Genomic DNA, 19796 nt, shown 5'->3' on the forward strand with positions numbered 1-19796 from the left:
CCCAACTAGGCCCCCCATCTACATGCCATTAGCCCGTGGGGCCGGCTGACTCGCCCTCTGCGGCCCCGGACCCCGCGTGGACAAGGGAAGAGTGGGCACATCACTCGGGGGACCTGTCTCGTGAGAAAAATCCTTTCAACCTCCTGCCAACTGTGAGACTTTTCCTCAAAGAGCCACATGGAGGAAAGCTTTGCCTGAGAACTCGGCTGCCACACGCACACACGACCCTCCCTGCATTACAGCCCGAGGGGCTGCCTGTAGTGTGACCACCTGTGGGACAAACGGAAGCCCTGAGTGTGGTCGCCACGCCAACAGCACAGGGGCAACAACCCCAAAACACAGAAGGCTTTTACGCGGTCATCAGTGCACACCGCTCTGCGCTTCCCAGAAAGACTCAAGACACGTGGCTACTGCTACAGGTGGGACAGTGTCTCCAGAGCATCTGCTGAGCACTGACAGGGGCAACCCCCGAGTTCGGGCGGGCCAGGCTGGCGGCCAGAAGCCGTGGTGGCAACACAGCCATGGTCACAGCACTGGCACTGGGTCATAAAATCGCATAAACAGTACAGGACAGTTACTGGAAGAACACACAACTCGTGGTAAATTGAACTTCACCTTTTTGTAATAAAAAATTAATTTCTGTTGACTCTCTTTGAACACAAAACAGACTAGGAACTCTTCCCCAACGGTGAGAGAGGAATTGGCGAGAAACTTCACCAGCAACTTCTAGAACCCTCCAGTGGGAGACACGCCCCAGCCAAGTCGTCTTCAGAGGCGGCTCAGGCCCAGGCCCCTCCGGGCCCTGGGCCTGGACCACGGGAGCCCCTCCGAGAGCTGCACTCTCGCCAACCCAGGTGGGCTTCCTGACAGTCCCTCCGCACGGCGGGCCTAGCAGTCACTCTTCCAGAGCTTGATCGTCTTGTCGTTCTCCAGGGCGGCCGAAGCGATGATGTTCTCGGTCGGGTGACAGGCCGTCGAGATGACAACATCTGGAAACGGGACGGCGACAACCAGTTCATTCCTTGGACCCGGCCCCTCCCCACAGGGCCCCGCCCGTGGTGCACTGAGAGCCCAGGGCCCGAGCAGGAAGACAGCGGGGCACCCAGCCCAGAACCCAGCCCGGAGGCTGGGGCGCCACACGGGCCAGGGGCACAGCTGGGGGGCCGCTGTCGGTCTCACGGTGTCAACACTGCACCCTCTGCACCTGGACCAGAGCCCGGGGCTGCCCCCCTCCACAGCGCTGGGCCACAGGACGCCCCGAGGGGCCAACTCTGCGAGTCCACCAGGGCGGGGACGGCAGATCCCGCGAGCTGCCTGCCTCTTGGGGTCCGTCAGGTTAATGTGTTTGTAGCTTTTAAATAAAATGAACCCCAGAATTTTCCCTCTGGCCTGAGTGGCTTCAAATGAGCCTCTGAGCGTCCTGCCCGCACAGCAGAGGAGCAGAAGTTAACAGGCCAACGATGGAGGCCGAAGGCCGGTGCCGGCCTCCAGGGTCAGGCCCTGCTCCCAGGCGGAGCTGCCTTCTTAGGGAAGAGGGTGTCACTCCGATCTGATTCTCAAAGGGCTCAACACCACTCTCCACTGAGCACGGGGGAAGAGCCCCGGAGGAGCCGGAGCAGCCAGGGGGACGGCGGGCGTCCCTGCTCCCCGCCCCACTTCCACGCCTCACCTCCACACGGGACAGGCCACAGTGCCCGCGTGGGCTGTGGGGCCGGGCAGCCCGGCCGATAGGAAGAAGAGGTTAAAGGCTGTGGCCTTGGGATGTGGCCTCAGCCTGCGGGAGCCAGGACCAGACCACCCCCCCGAAAGCAGCCCCAAAACGGGCAGCGTCCCCCAGTCACCCGCAGGCGAGGAGAGGAGGCGGAGCAGGCAGCCCAAGGTGCCCACACGCGCTGGGTCGGGTTTCCCAGGGCACCAGGTGCAGGAGGGCGGCGGCACACATGCCGAGCTCACCTGTGTGGCCCTGAAGCTTCTGTACGATCTCCTTGGTCTGCAGGTTCCAGATGTAGACCAGGTTGTCCTCTGAGCCCGACACAATCCACTGGTCGCAGACGAGGGGGGGAGAACGCGGGGTCAGGGCGCACACGTGGATGGACAGTGCCCTGCACCCCCCGGCACACCCGCCCCCGTGCGGGCCCAGAGCCCCCGCCCTCCCCCCATCGCCATGTTGGACATTTGCCGTCACTCACGGCTCGGCTGCTCGTCCCCGGCAGCTCCTCAGTCTGAGCCTGAGGGTTGGCGAGGGCCACCCACGAGGGACGAGAACCCACCGGGGACCGACTTCCAGGAGGCCTCAGTGTGACAACTGAGCCTGTGGGCCCCCAGCAGCCGGGACAGGACACCCCAAAACAAGTGAGAGTCACCAGCACTTTGTGTGGCGTGACTTCGTTTTGGTTAAAAAACAGGAAATTCCTATTTGTTCTGTGGGTGAGAGCACAAGGCCCGTCTCACGAAGGGGGCGGAGCAGCTCCTGAGCTGGGAGACGACTTACCTTCCCTCCAGTGACAGAGAAATTAGCAAATATGCAGTACTTCTCATTCTTGTGGCCCGTGTACGTCTTCAGGCACTGAAACGGCCAGGGGACGTCTGCTCAGTCACGACCGCCCTGCATGCATCCCAGGTGCTGCCCCCGTCCAGGCATCTTACAGCCGACTGAACGGCTCTGAAGAGCACCGTGACCCCCACCGCACAACCCGCCCAGGTCAGGCTTTAACCTGCGTCGTCAGGCAACGTGCACCAAACCATAGCGACAGAGTTGCTTTCTGGGCCCCTCTGGCCACAGCCCAGGACCCCGCACGACCCCTCCGCGAGCCCACGCCCACCGCTCACCTTGCCTTTGCTGTAGTCCCAGAGCTTCAGCGTGCTGCAAGGCAGAGGGGGAGGGTCAGTGCACTCCCCCGCGGCCACCCCACCCCCTCCGGGTGCAGGTGCCCCGCACGGCGTCCAGGGACCGTGAGGACACCCGAGCAGAGTGTGGTACCTCCAGGCATTTGTGGGTCAAAGACACTTTTCTAAAGGAAGCTACTCAGTGTCCCTAAGCCGGTAAGGGGTCCTCACTGCCGCCAGAAAGGGACAGGAGAAGCCCCGGCTAGGGCAGTCCTTCCTTCTCCCGTGGGGGCCGACCCTGCAAGCCCACCTGAGGGCAGCCCGCGGGGCACAGGAGGCAGAGCGCCAACCACCTCCCAGGAGGGCGCCCGGCGGCCGGGGACATCTGCCCGGAAGCTTGTCGGGGGAGAAGCAGGGTGCCCGGGCAGACCGGGGAGCACCTCGAGGCCACCGTGCCCGCCACCGCCTCAGACAGGACGGGCCACGGTGACCACGGAGCCAACAACCTGAGATCCAGCCCCCGCACAGACGGGCCCTCGCAGCGTGGCACCCAAGTCCGGAGCCCAGCCCCAGCGGGATGAATCGCCTTCCACGCTGGCATCTGGCCCTGGGGGGCGGCGGCCTGGCCACTCACGCCGCGCCGGGGACGGAAGCACTTACTTGTCCAAGGTCGCGGCCAGGATGTACTTGCCGTTCGGAGAAAACTTCACAAACGACACGGGAGGGTTGTCATCGTCTGCACGGAGCACAGAGATGGCTGCCAGCGGGGCACTGGCTCTGCCGGGAAGGGGGGCTCCCTCACCGCCACCCGGAGAGGCCACCGCCACCTGTGCCGACACCGCCCCTCGCGGGCGTCCCCCAGGGCCAGCCACCTCCCTCACCCGCTGCTCGTGCCAGTGTGAGAGCCGGTTCTCCCAGTGACCCCGTGACACTAGGAGTTCAGGAGCGAAGGCCCTGCGGCCAGTCGGCCTCGGGATCGCCTTCCTCACAGGAGAGAGCTTGCAAACACCCAGCTAAACCGAGAAACTATCCCCCTGAGAACACAGGGGCTCGGGCGGGCGCTCTCCGGTTGCATGGTTATAGTGGAAGGCGCGTAATTTCTCCCTGGAAAGCACCCTGGTGACGTCACAGTGCACCCTTGCTCCCGACACTTGGGGTCAGAGCGCACGCCCTGGAGTGGCCCTGGGAAGGCGGGTCAGAGGCCCTGCCACCCTCTCGGCTGCTGGCACGAGAGCACGCACCCAGGAGGCGCTGGGGCTCCGTGACGGTCCCACGCCTCCTCGGGAGGCGTGTGTCCCAGCCTGAGCGAGGAGAGCCCTGGGCGCGTGCCCTGGTGGGGGGCCGGCGTGGCCACGTGTCCCGAGCACCAGGCGGGGAGCGGCACGCGCGTCACCACCCCGGGAGGCCCAGGCCTGCCCCCCGCGCACCGGCGGCCTCTGCTCCCTCCGGCTGGTCCCAGCCACTGAAAACGCCCACGAGAGGCCGGCGAGGGCCACCCGGCCGCGGGGCCACACGGAAGGCCGCACCCCCCCAGCTCGGACGACGGGAGGCAGTGCCCAGAGGTCTAATCAGGCTCCGACAGTGAAGCACCGCGGGGCTGGCCCGTCAACGCCCGAGGTTCTAACACCCTAGACCCGAGGTTAGAAACAGGACGGGACTCCGCTCACCACCACCCCTCCCGGCCCGGCCCCAGACCGCTCGCTGCTGCCGGCTGTCAACCTCTCTGGCCTCGGCTTCCCGCCCAGCTGTGGGGCGGCTGCAGGGACTGCCCGCGCTCGGCCGCCTGGGCACGAGGACACTTCCTGCTGGGCAGAGGTGGCCGCCCAGGCCTCGGGGGGGAAGACAGCGCGACAGACACGGGGAGATGCCGCGGTGGGGGGGAAGGACGCACGTCAGAAGGGTGGCCCCCCTCGCAGAGCAAGAAAACCACAGAGACCACTATGTCCCTCCCCAGTTCTCCTGCTGAAGCCCTAGCCCGGCACCTCGGAGACAGCGCCCTGGAGGTGGGCTAAGTTAAAATAAGGCGGGGGGCGGGGGAGCGCCCAAGCCAGTCTGACTGGCATCCCTGTCAGAGCAGGAGGTGGGGACGGGTCTGTGCTATTGAAGCCGTGCAGCCACGGTGTCCTGTCACGGTGGCCCCGGTGCACTCTCACAGCCACGCTTGTTCCCAGGACAGCCGGGGACAGGAGGCTCAGGTAAGCGCCCCGCCCCGGCGACCCTGCCTGCTCAACTCAACACTGCAAAGGCCTTCCCCCCAGTCAGTGACCGGACCCCTCCAGGGCTCCATCTCTCCCATCACCTTCCCAGGCCCAAGGCCATCCTCTGGCCACACGCCCAGCAGCACCAGCTGCCGCCCAGACCACGCTGTCCCTCCACTCCCTGCCGCCCTCCCCTCCTCCCCAAGGCACAGCCCAGCCCCATGTGCAGAGACCTCGGGGCCCCTTGCCCACTTCCCCCACCCCACCTCTGCACCCCCAGCAGACAGGGCTCACGGAGAGCAGGGGCTCGACCCCATCTGCTCAAGGAATGACCCAAGCGGAGGGTCCCCAGGCCGGGGAGGAAGACAAGAAGACAAGGGTCTGCTGAGCACGGGGGGAGTCCGAGGGTCTCGCGGGTCCTTCAGAGGACACCGCTGGGCAGCGCCACGCCAGGCCAGAAGGCAGAGCCAATCAGGAAGGAGCGGATGGGAGATGGAACCGGTCAGGAGAGAAGGAGCCCTCCCAGAGGGAGCAGGCCCAGCGGGGAGAAAGGGAGGCTTCCGGAGAACCACAGACAGAGGGCAGGAAGCATGGGAGAAGCTGTCACAGCCAACGCGCGGCAGACTGTCCCTGGGGACACGGCCCCCTGCAGGCAGGCGGCGGCAGTACTCACCGATCAGTGTCTTCAGGCACTGGCCCGAGGCGGTGTCCCAGATCCGGCTGCAAAGCAACGGGCACAGCAGGTGACTACAGGCGGCTCTCAATGCAGACGTTTCAGGACCAATCCACAGGCAGTCCTATCTCGTTTTTCCAGTCATCGTTCACAACCACTCCCTTGAGTCCTGGGGACCAGAATGGGCGCGGCACGTGCAGAGTGCACGCGTGTGCTCTTGCCGGAGAGCGGAGAGCGTGCTCGGCGACAGGCGGGACGGCCCAGAAGGGAACGCCGGGCCCTCCCTGTACACCCGCGGCTGCGAGGCCAACAGCCCGACCTGCGTCCCTGCAGGGCTCTCCACGCGCAAACACGCCAAGCACACGGCCCCTGGGGCAGAGTGTTTTTTATAAAAACGGGATATCGGAGGCACTTTTCTGGACGTCCTCTATTCAGGAGCAAGAGAACCCACTCAAAGAGCCACCATTCCCCAACGGGATGCACCAGGCATCCCGTCGCTGCAATCTCAGTGTTTCTGTGATTTCTGCCAACACAACGCCCTGTTTTGGGAACCGTGGCGGTGTATTCACGCGGACACTTCTGGAGCACAGATGCCCAGCGATGGGGGCGGGCGTTGGGTCGAGGGCACGCGGGTTTTACAGGTGACGGGAACGCAGGGGTTATCACCCAAGCGTTCACTGTCCCACCTGCGGCCCTTCGGAGCCAATCCCGCCCTGGGGGACGCAGTAACGGTGTCTCGGGTTTTAACACCCAGAAACAGCACTCCCCCACTCACTGTTTGTTTTCTTAATTCTACTGGCAGAGAACTCAGTTTATGCTTCTCTAAGAATTTTAAATTAATTTTATCTAGTTGGAGGGGTTCTCAATCGAACCACTTACAACGTATCAGCCCAGGAGACGGGTGTTCCCCACCGCCAGGATGAGGACGTGCCTGGTCCCGTCCCTCCCTCTTTGCTTTGTGTCCCTCTAGTTACATTTCACCATTTCCTGCATACAGGCCTTGCTCTCTTGTTAATCATATTCTAAGTACCCCCAATGCTTTTGTGACTCTTATGGGGGGAACTTGTTCTCATCCACTAACTGGCAGCTCCCAGGATAGCGAAAAACTGTCAATTGCAAACAGTGACCTCACCAAATGCTTGTCCGTTTTGTAACTAGCAGGCTTGGTGGCTCAGAGCCTGGGTTCCAGAGCCCGAGGTGTGCTCCAGACCCTGGCTCTGTCGCTGACCAGCTGGGGGATGGCGGGCAGGGGCTTATCCCTGCCTCAGCTTCCCAACCGAGGATCGGGGATGGCGACCATCCAGTACCCGAGTCACAGGACGGTTATGAGGCTTAAATGAGTCCCTATTTGTAAAAGTACTAACACGTGACTTTTAAGTTTTAAAAAACATCCCGGGCTTCCCTGGTGGCGCAGTGGTTGAGAGTCCGCCTGCTGATGCAGGGGACACGGGTTCGTGCCCTGGTCCGGGAAGATCCCACATGTCGCGGAGCGGCTGGGCCCGTGAGCCACGACCGCTGAGCCTGCGCATCCGGAGCCTGTGCTCCGCAACGGGAGAGGTCTCGGCAGTGAGAGGCCCGCTACCGCAAAAAAACAAAACAAAACAAAACAAAAAACATACAAATGTACCACCTACAAAGAGATAAGTCTCTATCCAGTTTTCACACAATGACTTTATCTTCTTATCACGTTAGCTAGAAATTCCAAATAGCACCAAATGCTAAAGGAGATGGGCATGACTTCTGCCCGATTTCAGCAGAAATGGATTTAGCACGTTACCACTTACTATAAACATGATTATTAAGTTTCTGTTAAACGGTCTGTGATACTGGCGTATTTTGCTAGAGTTTTTATTAGGAATGGCTGCTGGATTTTATCAGGTGCCTACCTGACTTATACCGGTAAGAAAATTATATGGATCTTTGCCTCCAATTTCTTGGTATAGTTATTAGATTTTCAATTTCCTATTGGTTGGTACATTACTACAATCGTCTCATGACTCAAAAACCCCACTTGGTCACGAAATACTATTTTTCCACACACTGTGGACTCAGTCTGTAACATTGTCCTGGGGGTTGTGTGGCCTCAAGATTCACTAGTGAGGTGTCCTCCGTGGCTGTCATTTTTGGACTAGCAAGCAAGCTGGCGAGTTAGGTCATGCTGGACCCAGAAATGAACCAGGGGGCTCCCCATCCTGTCCTGTGGTCCAGTTCCAACAGCCTTAGAAGTTTCTGTTATTTAACTCAATTCCAGTGTAAAATCATAGGACCCATATAGTTTTCAGACCTTTAATCACTTTTTCCAATCTCTGCCATGGTGACTCCCTTCCTCAATTTAGGAAGTATGAATTAATCCCCGTCTAAACATCCTGCTCAGAGGTGGGCCAGGCATCCTCCTGCTCGTCCCTCATCCCCCCGAAACTGCTCTTTTCCACCCCCTTTTTATTTTTTTATTTTTTGGCCACGCCTCGCGCCTTGGTTATCAGCTTCCCAACCAGGGATTGAACCCGGGCCACGGCAGTGGAAGCGCGGAGTCCTCACCACTGGACCGCCAGGGAATCCCCATCCCCTCTAATTGAGTCTTGCCCTTTTCTGCTCTTTTTCCTTACTTAGGTTTATAAAGGCTGACCACTTCATTGGCCTTATTAAGAATACAGCTTATGTAAATTCTCCTGTCATTTTCCCCTTTCTCCACCTTTTAACTTTACAACTTTCCTCTCCTCTTACTTTTTTTTGGCATGCTTTTCTTTCCCCTGATTTCTTTAGAAACCTTTTAGAGGCGGTCCACAAGGAATTCTGAGAATGTGCCACACGCTTAGGAAAACTAGCACTTCTGTTTACAGGACACACTTTACTCCTCTCAGGTAGCAAATACACAGCCTGTGGCATCGTGCAGCCCTGCTGAGTCCCAAGCCCCCTGCTGTCAAAGTCAAAGCGGCACGTTGAACTCATTCACCAACGTTTCAGCTCCCTATATTTCCAGTTTCTCCAAGGCAGCTTTGGGCTGCCATGGGGCCTGGTGCCTGAGCTTTCTCAGCCTTCCCGTCAACTCTACCCGGTGGTTCGTTTCCGTCACCGTCTCCCTGGCTGATACTCTTGTCTCTGCTTCCCATCTGCCCAACCCCACTTGCCCACGCTTCTTTTCCGAGCCTTGACTCATCACTTCGTCTTAGGTGTGTTTCTTGAAAACAACAAGAGTCAGAAGGGCTTTTAACCCAAACCTGACAGCCTTTCTTGAGGGTGTTCAGGCAGCCCCGCCACGGTAGCACCCAGCAAGTACCCTGAGCTCCGTTTCTTCCACGGTATTTTTACACGTTATCACTTATGTTACTCGAGTTTCTCTATTTTATTTTCACTAAATGTAGACAAATTTCTAGCCACACTGTCTTTCTCCCGCGTAGCTGGGAAGTCCTTCTCGGGCCATCGGTCTGGCCGGTGGCTGCTGCCGCCCCATCCCCTCCCCAGGGTCCCCTCCCCGGTAACCAGGTGAGCTGTGACACGCAACCTTCCAAGCCCAGATACCTAATGCTTTATACCCACGTGTGCCCAGTTAAATTTAAAACGTTTATTTCCGCATCTTCCCTCGTGTCTCTTAAAGAATCCAGAAGGCACTTACACTAGCAGCGCCAAGGCCACGAGCGTGATCCGCTTAGACTGGATGTTCTGCAGGAGACGGTGCCCCCTCCACCCTTCCTCCTCACCCTCCGTGACGGGACCTGTTTTCATACACCTGTTCAGGACCCTGACGGCCCCGACGGGACACTCTCGGACGTTCACGTCAGCACACCTTTCTTCCACCTCCCCACCAGCGCCACGAGCTTGGGAGGCGCACCCTTCGGGGTCCACGGGGAGCCACGTCCAGGACGGCAGTGCCTCCCCGCGTCTCTGGCTGGGGCCTCGCTGCTGACAGGAGCCCGCTCTCCCGGCCATGCTCACCGCCACCCCGCCTGCCCAAGCCCCTCGAGGCAGAGGCTTCCGCTGGACGCCCAGAGGCACAACGGTGCAAGGGGAGGCCGTTAAATGCTTGCTGACTCAACGAAGTAAAGCTCTTTCACTTACCAGAGACCATCGTAGCTACTTGAAACTATCAAGGATCCATCACGATTAAAATGAACCTGAGGATGAAGGAGCGGGAGGGGGGAAAAGAAACTTACTTTCAGAGCATCAACACAGACTGCGCCTCACCTGGACGGCCTTCCGTTCACCGGCCCCCGACAAAGGGACACACACCCTGCTGCATTCTGAGTGAGCTTTAAGTTCTGATTTCCCAAGGATTCTAACGTAGACCACAAGCAATGTGGATAAAATGGTCATTTTTACCTGGTGTCTCAAGTAACCGTCAGTCTGTTTCACGACGGAAGACTGAACCACAGAAAGCAAACCAACCCTGAAACACGTCTTTAGTATTTAAATCACTTACTACAAGACGCACCACTGAAGAGTAACAGACTCGACCGACCCAGACCTGCTGGCTCCGTGGAGAGGCCCCACTGCCCAGAGCGTGTCTGTGGACCCACACGGCCGTGGGGGCAGGAGGACCAGGGCTTCCCCGACTTCCATCGAACAAAGCAGAAGAGTCAGGAGAAGGATGCCCACTTATTCAGAAACTCCGGAGCTTTCCCACCCGCATAACCCTGCCAGCTGAGCACCCCCAGAACCACAAGACGGCCAGGTTACTGCTCCGAGGGCCCGGACACCAACCCCTGGGACACTCGAGCTGTGCAGACGGGGCAGGAACGAGATCCAGGCTGCTCCAAACTCTGTGCCTGGGAAGAGGTGTGATGTCCAGATCAGGTGCCGGGCCCAGAAGCGGACCTGTGATATGTCCACACCAGTTATTTTATCTGAATGCCTAACTGCCCACCACAGAGACAGGCGAGATACACCTTCTGATAAAGAAATGGCAACGTGAGCGGTCCCTTCCTCCTAAGTGGTTTGCCATTGGGTTTGTCCTCTTTCTTTTTTCCAGCTGAATCTCAGTGTATACAGAAGGAGTCGCAACGTCCGAAGTGACATTTCATCATAAATTCCCGTCGTTTTCATTCGAGTCCTGGGCAGGAAAAGCCTCTTTACGACACCCCCGCTCCCCACTGGAATGCCCTCTTTCCTGCTACATGTGATGCCTGTCCCATGGGGGGTCGCGCCCCAGGTCAACCTCTCGGGGACGGGGCTGGGGCCGCCCGCCTGCCGCCACAGTTCAGACCAGCGTCTGGTCCTCACACCACTGACAAACGGTTCACACGCTCCTTTGCTATGGGCTGTCCTGTGTAGCAGCTCCCCCGCCCTTGACTCACGACATGTCAGTACCATCTGGTTGTTGACAACATAAATGTCTCCAGACGGTGCCAGGTGTCCCCAGGGGACAAACCCACGTGTAGCAGAAGCACCTGGAAGGCTTGTCAAAGCCCAGCGCTGGGCCCCGAGAATCTACATGTCTTGCACAATCCCAACAGAGGCTGGTCTGGGGACCACGCTTGGAGAACCACTGTCCAGACTGTCGAGGGGCCCGTGATGGAGCCACGTGTGCCATCTAAACTTCTTAGCCACTGCAGCAGGGAAGTTAACAGGTGAAACAAACCTGACAGGTTTCTACTTAACCCAATATACCTGAAATGCTACTTCAACACGTAACCGGTGCTAAAGTTATAAACGAGACACTGTACGTTCTTTCCCTTGCACTGGACCTTCAGAAGCTGGAAGCTTACATACTGCCCACTCCTGCATGTCTCAGCCTGCGGTGCTACCTGTGTGGCTGGCAGCCTCCGCGTGGCTGGCGTGGCCCGTGAAGAGCCGCTGTCACTGTCCTCGTCCTACACCCCCGGCGGTGCTCACGGCGCCCCCCCCAACCTGAGCCACGTGCTTGTCAACCTCCCAAAGCCGGTTTCCCTAAAACTCACAGCAGCGGATCTCATCACACTCATCCCTCTGAACCTGCAAACTATGATCTGATCGAAGCCCCTTCGCTGGGTGATGACGAGCTGACATGGGGCCCCAAAGCCTGCCCCACCAGGGCCACGCTCTGCTCTGTTCCAGCCACGTCCAGACAGCACCGCCGGCACACGCCGGCAGACCAGCGCGCAGGTGTGAGGGGCAAGATGGCCAGGAAGTCAGTGCCACCCAGAAGGAAGCGGGGGGCGAGACAGACCCCAGTGGGGACGCCAAGTCTCGACTCAGACGGACAGCCGCTGAGCTCTCTGGAGGTGACACTTGCAGGCACACCGAGGAGGGAGAGAGTGGGCAAGTGAGGCAAATGCAGAGGCCAGCAGCTGCGGAGAGGGGGCGGGATGGATGAAGGGCACAGCAGGGACTTCAGGAAAGCACTGACACGGGGGAGTGCAGGCAGGGGGACAGCAGCTGGACTCAAGGGGGCGGAAGACCGCAGGAAGCCCACACACCCCGAGGGCTCTGATCCAGGACTGGCCTCGCAAAGGCTGACCACTCGCAGACCCGGTGCTCCCCCAACACCTGCCCGCAAACGCTGTGGCACAAGCGTGCAAGGCTGTTCAACAGACGTGCACTGCACTTCTCTCCATAAAGTGCAAGTCACAAGCCAGCATCCACGGGGGGATGACAGAGAATGTCAAGCACCTGCAGGCACAGAGCCGGAAGGTGCCCGAGACCTTTCCGCAGTGCACAAGCTGGAACAGGATGCCGCTGTCCTGTAGCACCACCGCCATCCAACGAGAGGGGGTGGGCTGGGAAACACGCACTTAAAAAACCAAAACACCCAGACGGTAGCTGCCAGCTGCGCGCAGTTGCCTCTGAGGATGGGAGCTCAGGAGACTCTGATTTGCTACGCGCTACGTTGCCTCTTGCCTTTTTTAAAATAAGCACACGTCACTTTTGTAAGAAGCAAAGACTTTAAAAATCCTACCATCGTTTGCGATCAGAGCCCCATCCCTGACCACTGCAACACAGACAGAACTCTTTCAACTCACGGCCCTCACTCCGAGTGTCTCCTGGTTACTTCACACGTGCCCATTTGCGGCATGTCTGGAAGCCAGCTCGGCTCAGACTGGGCCCCCAGCGTGGAGGACAGAGGGGCGACGGCACAGGCTCAGGAGGGCCCGGAGCCCAGACGGCAAGGGCGCCTTCCCCGCAGCCGCAGGCACCGGCCGTGACACAGGGCCAGCACTGCGCCAGGCAGCTTCGACCAGCACACGTTACGTGTCCCCCAAGGGGTCAGGACTCTGCCCACGGCCTCCGCTGGACAAAGGCCTTCCAAGGCTGAAGCCACTTAAAGTCACTCACCTCCACAATTCTAGAACCTGAGGAGGACCATCTGCTCAGTAACAGCGAACAAGCTGTTTATACGTGACCCCTTCCACTTTTCAAAAGGCAAACTTGGCTAAGGAACCACTTCGGGCTCTTTGCTGACAAAGAAATACTTTGGCCGTTTGTAAATGGAGCCGTTTATGACACGCATGTAGTTTAACCCCTGCCTGTTCATCCTGCGCACTGGCGGCAGCCTTGGACCGCGCGTGCAGCACGCTCGCGGGGTCCCACCTTCCCACCGCCTCACCCATGACTGGGCCACCCGGACCCCAGGGCCCTCTGCCCACCCACCCAAAGGTGGCTCCACGCGACACCCACGCTGCCCCCGCCTGTTCTGTAAGCCTCCGTGCAGGGACGCCTCCCCGCCCCGCCTCCCATAGGCACGGGACCCTGAGCCCAGTCTCCGCTCATGGCCCTGCTGTCGGGCGAGCGACGCGAACTGGCTGGGCGGGGGGGACTCACAGCTGAGACGGGGTCCGAGTGCGCGGGCAAGGTCTTGAGGCACTTCCCCGTCTTCACGTCCCATATCCTCACGCTTTCATCAAACTGGAGACAGAGGGGCAGGTGGCAGTGGTTCTCCGGGGGGACGGAGGTGACAGACTCGCTGTCCCCCGAGCCCCCAGAGCAACCCAGGACGGCCCCCCGCTCACCCCCGCCCCTGGGGAGGCCCCAAACTCACAGAGCCCGAGACGATGAGGTTGGACTGGGGGTTGAAGTTACAGCAAAAGACGTAATTGCTGTGTCCCTTCAGGGTTTCCAGACACTTTCCCTGAGAGGAAGTATTGTGAGACTAAGTCATTCCCAGTAGTTATTTCTTCAAATATCGGCTAAACCCATCAGCACCTGACCCGCCACAGCTGTAAAGCCCCTCTGACAACAAGCACGGCTGCTCCCCAGACGCAGTCCCACCCCAAGCCCCTTCCCCAAACGCACACGCTTCCCAAGGAGGGGCCCGTGCGGCTTACCGAGCTCACGTCCCATATCTTCAGGGTTTTGTCATCTGAGGCAGAAACAAGGAGGTTAGAATCTGAGGACCAGGCCACATCAGATATTCCCTGGGGGAGGAAACACACGGTCACTATCTGAGCAAAATGGGATTAGCCAGCAAAAGTCAAATCCTCAACGTCCAACTGAACATAACTAAGCAAGTCACTCCCTCTAGTTCGTGCTGACCATATAGACTGAACCCGCAGGCCGGGCCCAGAAGCCTGTACTCCGTGGCTCTGCCAGGCCTCACAGTTGGGCAGAAACTCATCTGGGGAGGTCAAAACGATCTGCTTGAAAAACAAGAGGCGGGCTTCCCTGGTGGTGCAGTGGCTGAGAATCCGCCTGCCAATGCAGGCGACACGGGCTCGAACCTTGGTCCGGGAAGATCCCACATGCCGCGGAGCAGCTGAGCCTGCGCGCCACAACTACTGAAGCCCGAGTGCCTAGAGCCCGGGCTCCACAACAAGAGAAGCCACTGCAATAAGCCTGCGCACCGCAACAAAGAGAAGCTCCCGCTTGCCGCAACTAGAGAAAGCCCCTTCACGGCAGTGAAAACCCAATGCAGCCAAAAATTAATTAACTAATTTTTAAAAAAACCAAGAGGCAAGTAACTATCCCAAAAATTGGGGGCAGGGAGGTTCAATCTTAACCTGATAAGCCCGGGAGATGGGCCCCAACCCACGTCCAGCAGCAACTTCGGCCCAGGGTTGAGACCTACCAGCTTGTGACCCAAGATGGTTTTCTCAAATTTCCCGTCGTATGCTCCCCAAATCTTAATGAGTTTATCTGCAGCTGAAAGAAAGGAATGAAAAGCAACCGAGGTCTCCAGTCATCCAGGGGCCAAAATCTGGGCTGCCCGCAACACAGGCCTCCCCTAGGGAGCCGCGGTCCTCGGCACCCACCCCCAGGCCTCCCCCCTGGCCCGGGCCCATCCCTTCAGAGTCACAACCGGCACGGGCACGTCAAGGGGACAGGCAGGGAAGCCCCAGGGGCACTTACACGAACTCGCCAGCCACTCCCCGTTCGGGCTGAACTTCACAGAGGACACGGCTTTCGTGTGCCCGGCCAGGGTGAACTTCAGAGCGTAGTTCGGTTTCACAGGTGTGGGCTGTTAAAGAGAGGACACGTCAGCGAAAAGTAACCACCACTGTCCAAACCCACCGATCGCCGGCGTGGAGCTGGCGCCCAGGCCTAATGTCACGCTCACACCTACCCTGTGACGGCGCTTCCCAGAGCCCTCGTCCACCGGGGTGCACCTGCCTAAACCCGGGCTCCGAGTGCCCCTCACAAGCCCTGCCTCTCCTGAAGCCCCGTCACCCAGGCCGCCCTCCAGGCAGTCCCGGCAGTGCAGCTGGAACCTCCGGCAGCCCCAGCCCTGTTTCGGCAGCCCATCCACCCGAGGTCAGGCTCCCCAACGCACACCTGAAGGCCTGTGCCCTTGGTGAGAGGCCCACCTGCGGTCTACAGGAGGGGTCTGCACACCGCCCTCCGCAGGAAACTGTGCAGGCCAGGGGCAAGGTGCTGAACAAGAGGCGTTTCCCGGGTCCCACACAGACTCTTACGATCAAGACCAAGGATGTGTAATGCTGGTGAAGCCCCCTCCCCAGGTGACAGTTTGGGAATCCCCGACACGGCCCACAATCAGCACTGGACTGGCTGGGAATGTAGTTTGGAGTAAAAACTGGCAATATTTAAGTGTGTGTGTGGAGGGAACAGAGTTCCGGGCTTGAAATATTTCCGAGGGTCTCCCAGCCTTCGTGCCCAGGAGCCCTCAGGGACGTGCCTTGCTCTGCGTGGCCGATGACGACGGGGTGGGCTGTGCTCGGGCGGCCTCAGCCTCGGGCTTCTTCTCCTCGGTTGCCATGGCTCTGCAGCCCACCAAGGCAGGGCGACGCGGGTAGAGCGTTCACAGCTCCGAGTGGAGGACGCACAGTGGCAAGGGCTGTCTGCTAATCCAAACCTACAGTGGGGGACCGAGGCCAATAAACCACACTTCAAAAATTAATTTCCAGGAAAAAGAGTTTTAAAAATCTGACCACCTCACTGAGCTCTGCAGCAGGTGCCGTTCCAAATTAAGCATCCTCTGCACGTAACTCCTCACTAGTCCTTTGCAGGTACTGTGCTGCTCTCGTCCCTTCTGTGATCAGAGTCCAAGACCCACCTTCAGGGGTGCTTCCTATTTTGTTACCCGCATGTCTGAAATGCAGCACAGTCCAGGCAGACAAAACGTAATTCTCTTCAAGGAGCCCTTGATACATTTAAAAAAAAAAATCAAAGACTTCTTGTCAGGAAACAAACACGCCAAATTACAGGAGACCGAGCTACAGGGTGCAGAAGTTTGGGAACTCATCCAAATCCTTAAATGCATCCCAAGTGATGCAAAAGCGCTAACAGCCACGTTTGAACACGCAAGAGCAGGCCCCAGTGGTCCACACCTCCCGGGACTCCAAGGTCGCTGCGTGTAGGCTGCAGACACAAGGCTGCTTCCAAAACGCTAACAGCCGGGAGGCTCTCCGTCCCTGGTGAAGCAACGACAAGACGCAGCCGGAAAGCACAGACGGGAGCCGAGTCGCCAGGTGACTCTGAAACAAGGGACGGCGCCTTTCCAGAGAAGCCAAGGCAGCCGGCAAGCATCACCGGCCAGCCACCCCCCAGAAGCTGGGCACCACCGTTAACCCAATGCGGTCACACCTGGTAAATTCTAGCTCGGCGCTTAAAACTGGAAGCTTGCACGGGCTCCTTGTCGCACCAAGGCCGAACAGAAGCCATCAAAAAGAGCACATCCTAAACTCTTCATCCAAGAGCAGGGGAGCGAAATCACAATGCAACACAGCTGTGCAGACAACCCCATGAGGCCACAGCTGGTTACCTGCAGCGAGGATCCCGGCCCAGGAGTGGACCCGGCAGCACTCAAAGGGCAGGTCAAGAAAGCTGCCGGTGGGGCAAAGTCCTAGCAAAAAGCTGGTGCTCAGGAAACGCTGCCTACCTGGTGATTATCTTTAGCGCAGGCAGGCCGTGCCAATTAACCCAAGTGCTGCCCTCCCCTGGGGGGGCTGGACAAGTGGGGGGAAAGGAGCCAAGGACGAGAGCTGGATGGTCTGTTTCACAGAACCTAGCATCTGAGAAAGGCAGACCACAACTAGGGCTGAGAGGAGGGAAGCCCGGGGCCCGTCCAACCTAAACACCAGTGGGAACTGAAGAGGATCCATCTGGCGTGGAAAGGGCAGCCCAGAGGCCTGAGCAGCTCCTTCTAGAGTAAAAATCAAGACCCACCAGGAGGTGTGGTGTGACTCCCGCAAACGGTGGTCTTACAGGAAAGGTGCCCAACCCCTCCCAGCTCAACCCCTACCCAACACTTCGGCCAGCAAAACATTAACACAAAAAACATCAACACAAAAATTCAGCAAACTTTTAGAAATACAACTTCTCGACTCAACGTTCGGAGCCGCCTCCAGATCACTTGCTACCTACTCCCTCTCGGCACCTAGGTGAGCCACACCACCCAAGGCTAAGCTTCCGAACTTCTTCGGAGAGCTTCGGAGAGAAGCTCTCCCGGGCTGCCGGTAAAATGCAAATTACTAGGCTCCACCCCAGAGACTGGGCCCCTGGGTGTGGGAAGACGGGCGGTAACGAGGCCCACTGAGAGCGAGGGAACCCGGCTCTCCGTACCCCACCTGGGTTCTCAGACACGCGGGCGTTCTGGCTTACCTCTCCGCCTCCTACGAGGCCCGGCCAACCTCAGAGGCAGTGTCGACAGCGGACCTGGGCGGGTAGAAACAGGGTGAGGAGGCTACCGGGGAGCATCTTCCACATCCCCCAAAATGGCTCTCGCAGGCCAGACTGGAAGGGCTCTGAGACTCCAGGGCAAGAGCGTGGTGGTCTCTCCCTTCATGCCGGCAGCCCCGCACCCCTTGGGCCCCGGGCTCGCGCGGGGGGAGATGCGGCCTGGCTGCCCCCGGCTGGGGGTGAGCAGCAGGTTAGGGTGAGGGCGCCTCTGCAGCAGAGACGAGCAGACAGCGCGCCACATCCAAGCTCGGCGGCTCAGGGGTCTTTCTCTGGAGGCAAAGGGGGGACGCACGGCGGCTGCAGGAGGAAGTCACAGTCCCGGGGCCGGGGGCTTGTCACCTGACCGCTGGGGGCGGGAGAAGCCGGGGGTCCCCGGGACTCGGCGGTCCGTGCGGGTCCGTTTGGGGCTGGTTCGGGTCAGGGGAGGGGGCCGCCGGGGCCCGGTCGCTCGGTGGGGAGGAGGGGCTTAGAGCGGGCGCCCGGAGGCGAGGCAGCGGGCGCGGGGCTTCTGCGCCGGGAGGCCCGGCGGGGCTGAACCGGCGCCGGGCCGGGCCCGCCGGAACACGTGCGGCGGCGGGCGGCGCGGGGGGAGCCAGCGTCGGCCCCGGTCCCGCGCCCCCGGGGCGTGCCTGCCGGCCGGGCGGTCCCCACTTACCTGCCGGGCGGCTGGGGGATGGGGGCGGGCGCTCAAGGCTTCGCGTCGTCCGCCGCCTGGGCGGGAGCCGGGCCGAGCTCAGCTAGGCAGTGCGGGGGGGGGGGAACAACAGTGCGCATGCGCGCGCGCGGGGCGTGGCAAACGCACAAAGCCGGCCTCTCGGAAGGCAGCTACGGGGAGCGGAGAGGAGCAGAACGCTTCGGCCTGGCTCAACGCCTTAAAGGGACAGTGTGCTGCCCGTGCCTCCGGCTTACGGGCGTTAACCCCAAAGGTGGCCAGTTCCAGCCCTTCTCCTGCACTTTCTGAAAACGGAAGTAGGAAGACGATACATACAGGAAATGCTCATGTGCCCCTCGATTGTTCACATCCTGAGCTCGCCCTGCAGCAGCGCCCAGGGAGGAGAGAGCACCCCGCCCCCGAGATTCGCGGGGACGGCGGGGCCCTAACGTTTCTCCTGGGCTGGGGCACCTGTGCGGTCGCGTTCCTCCGTCGTCGCGCACGCTGGGGAGCGGCGGCTACCGCGTCCAGAGCGTCCGACCGGCCCCGGCGGTGTCTCCGCGTGGCGTCTCCATTAATCTCGGGACACCCCCATACAGAGGCCCTTACCTTCCAAGTTTGAAGCGAAGAACCTGAGCTCCAGAAGGTTCAGAACCCGGGCTCTGGGAGCTGCGTCACCACCTCCAGTTACAAGTGGGCAAGGGGAGGCCCGGAGAGGAGGGCTCAGGGGCACGAGAACCCGCAGCCGGCGTTCTGGCCCCAAAGCCTGCGCATTCTCACCCCACTGCCCTACTTCTGCTACCCACAAAGGTCTTAGAGTCGTGGATGTTCTCCGCAGCCCCATTCAGGCCCGTGGGTAGAATAACATGCAGTCTCTTATTTCCCAACTAAAAATGGGAACACCAGATATGACACGGGAACCCGTGCAAACAAAAGGACAGAGCATTTTAAATGGAAATGCCCAGGGAAAATGAGTTGTGTGGTTGTCATAGATACAGGAGCCACGATTGACAAGCCGGCTGGATGCCCCTCCCAAGAAGGATGCGGGGGAAGCCAAGTCCCAGTCTGGCCCCGCCTGGCCGGATATGGATCTCTGTGCCCGGCAGCCCTAGTCATCTGGGGCCAGGTGCCCTGGAGCATGAGGCCTTGACTACCAAAGGTGACAAAATCAGCTCCGGATGAAGAAGGGCATCTGCATCCACCTGGCTGCCTGGGCCAGAAACAGAGCCCATTACGTAGACCCCTCCCTCACCTCTCAGACAGCTCTTATAGCCATCCTCTTCCCTCCCTCCATCCCTACCCCAGTCCCACCTCCCAGCTGGCCTCTTCCAAACCTCCCCGAAGCACTGTCAGAAGAACTTATAAAACCCCAGGTCTAATCTGTCACTCCCCAGTTTACGAC

General features: G+C 59.8%; 1 protein-coding gene across 1 annotated transcript; it reads right to left on the reverse strand.

Annotated features, from left to right (window-relative positions):
- Positions 1-459: 459 nt before the first annotated feature.
- Positions 460-17681, reverse strand: LOC308609626 (WD repeat-containing protein 5-like). The gene is made up of 14 exons (XM_081223358.1): positions 17665-17681; positions 15740-15916; positions 14956-15064; positions 14675-14748; positions 13935-14024; positions 13649-13738; positions 13432-13515; positions 9754-9809; positions 5698-5744; positions 3487-3562; positions 2830-2863; positions 2492-2566; positions 1954-2041; positions 460-989 (listed from the first exon to the last, which is right to left on the reverse strand). The coding sequence occupies exons 2-14, from the start codon at positions 15818-15820 to the stop codon at positions 889-891; spliced, it is 1005 nt and encodes a 334-aa protein (XP_081079484.1). The 5' UTR covers positions 15821-15916; positions 17665-17681; the 3' UTR covers positions 460-888.
- Positions 17682-19796: the final 2115 nt, after the last annotated feature.

This window comes from Mesoplodon bidens (assembly GCF_964165515.1).
Source record: "Mesoplodon bidens genome assembly, chromosome: Y".
Classification (NCBI taxonomy): domain Eukaryota; kingdom Metazoa; phylum Chordata; class Mammalia; order Artiodactyla; family Ziphiidae; genus Mesoplodon; species Mesoplodon bidens.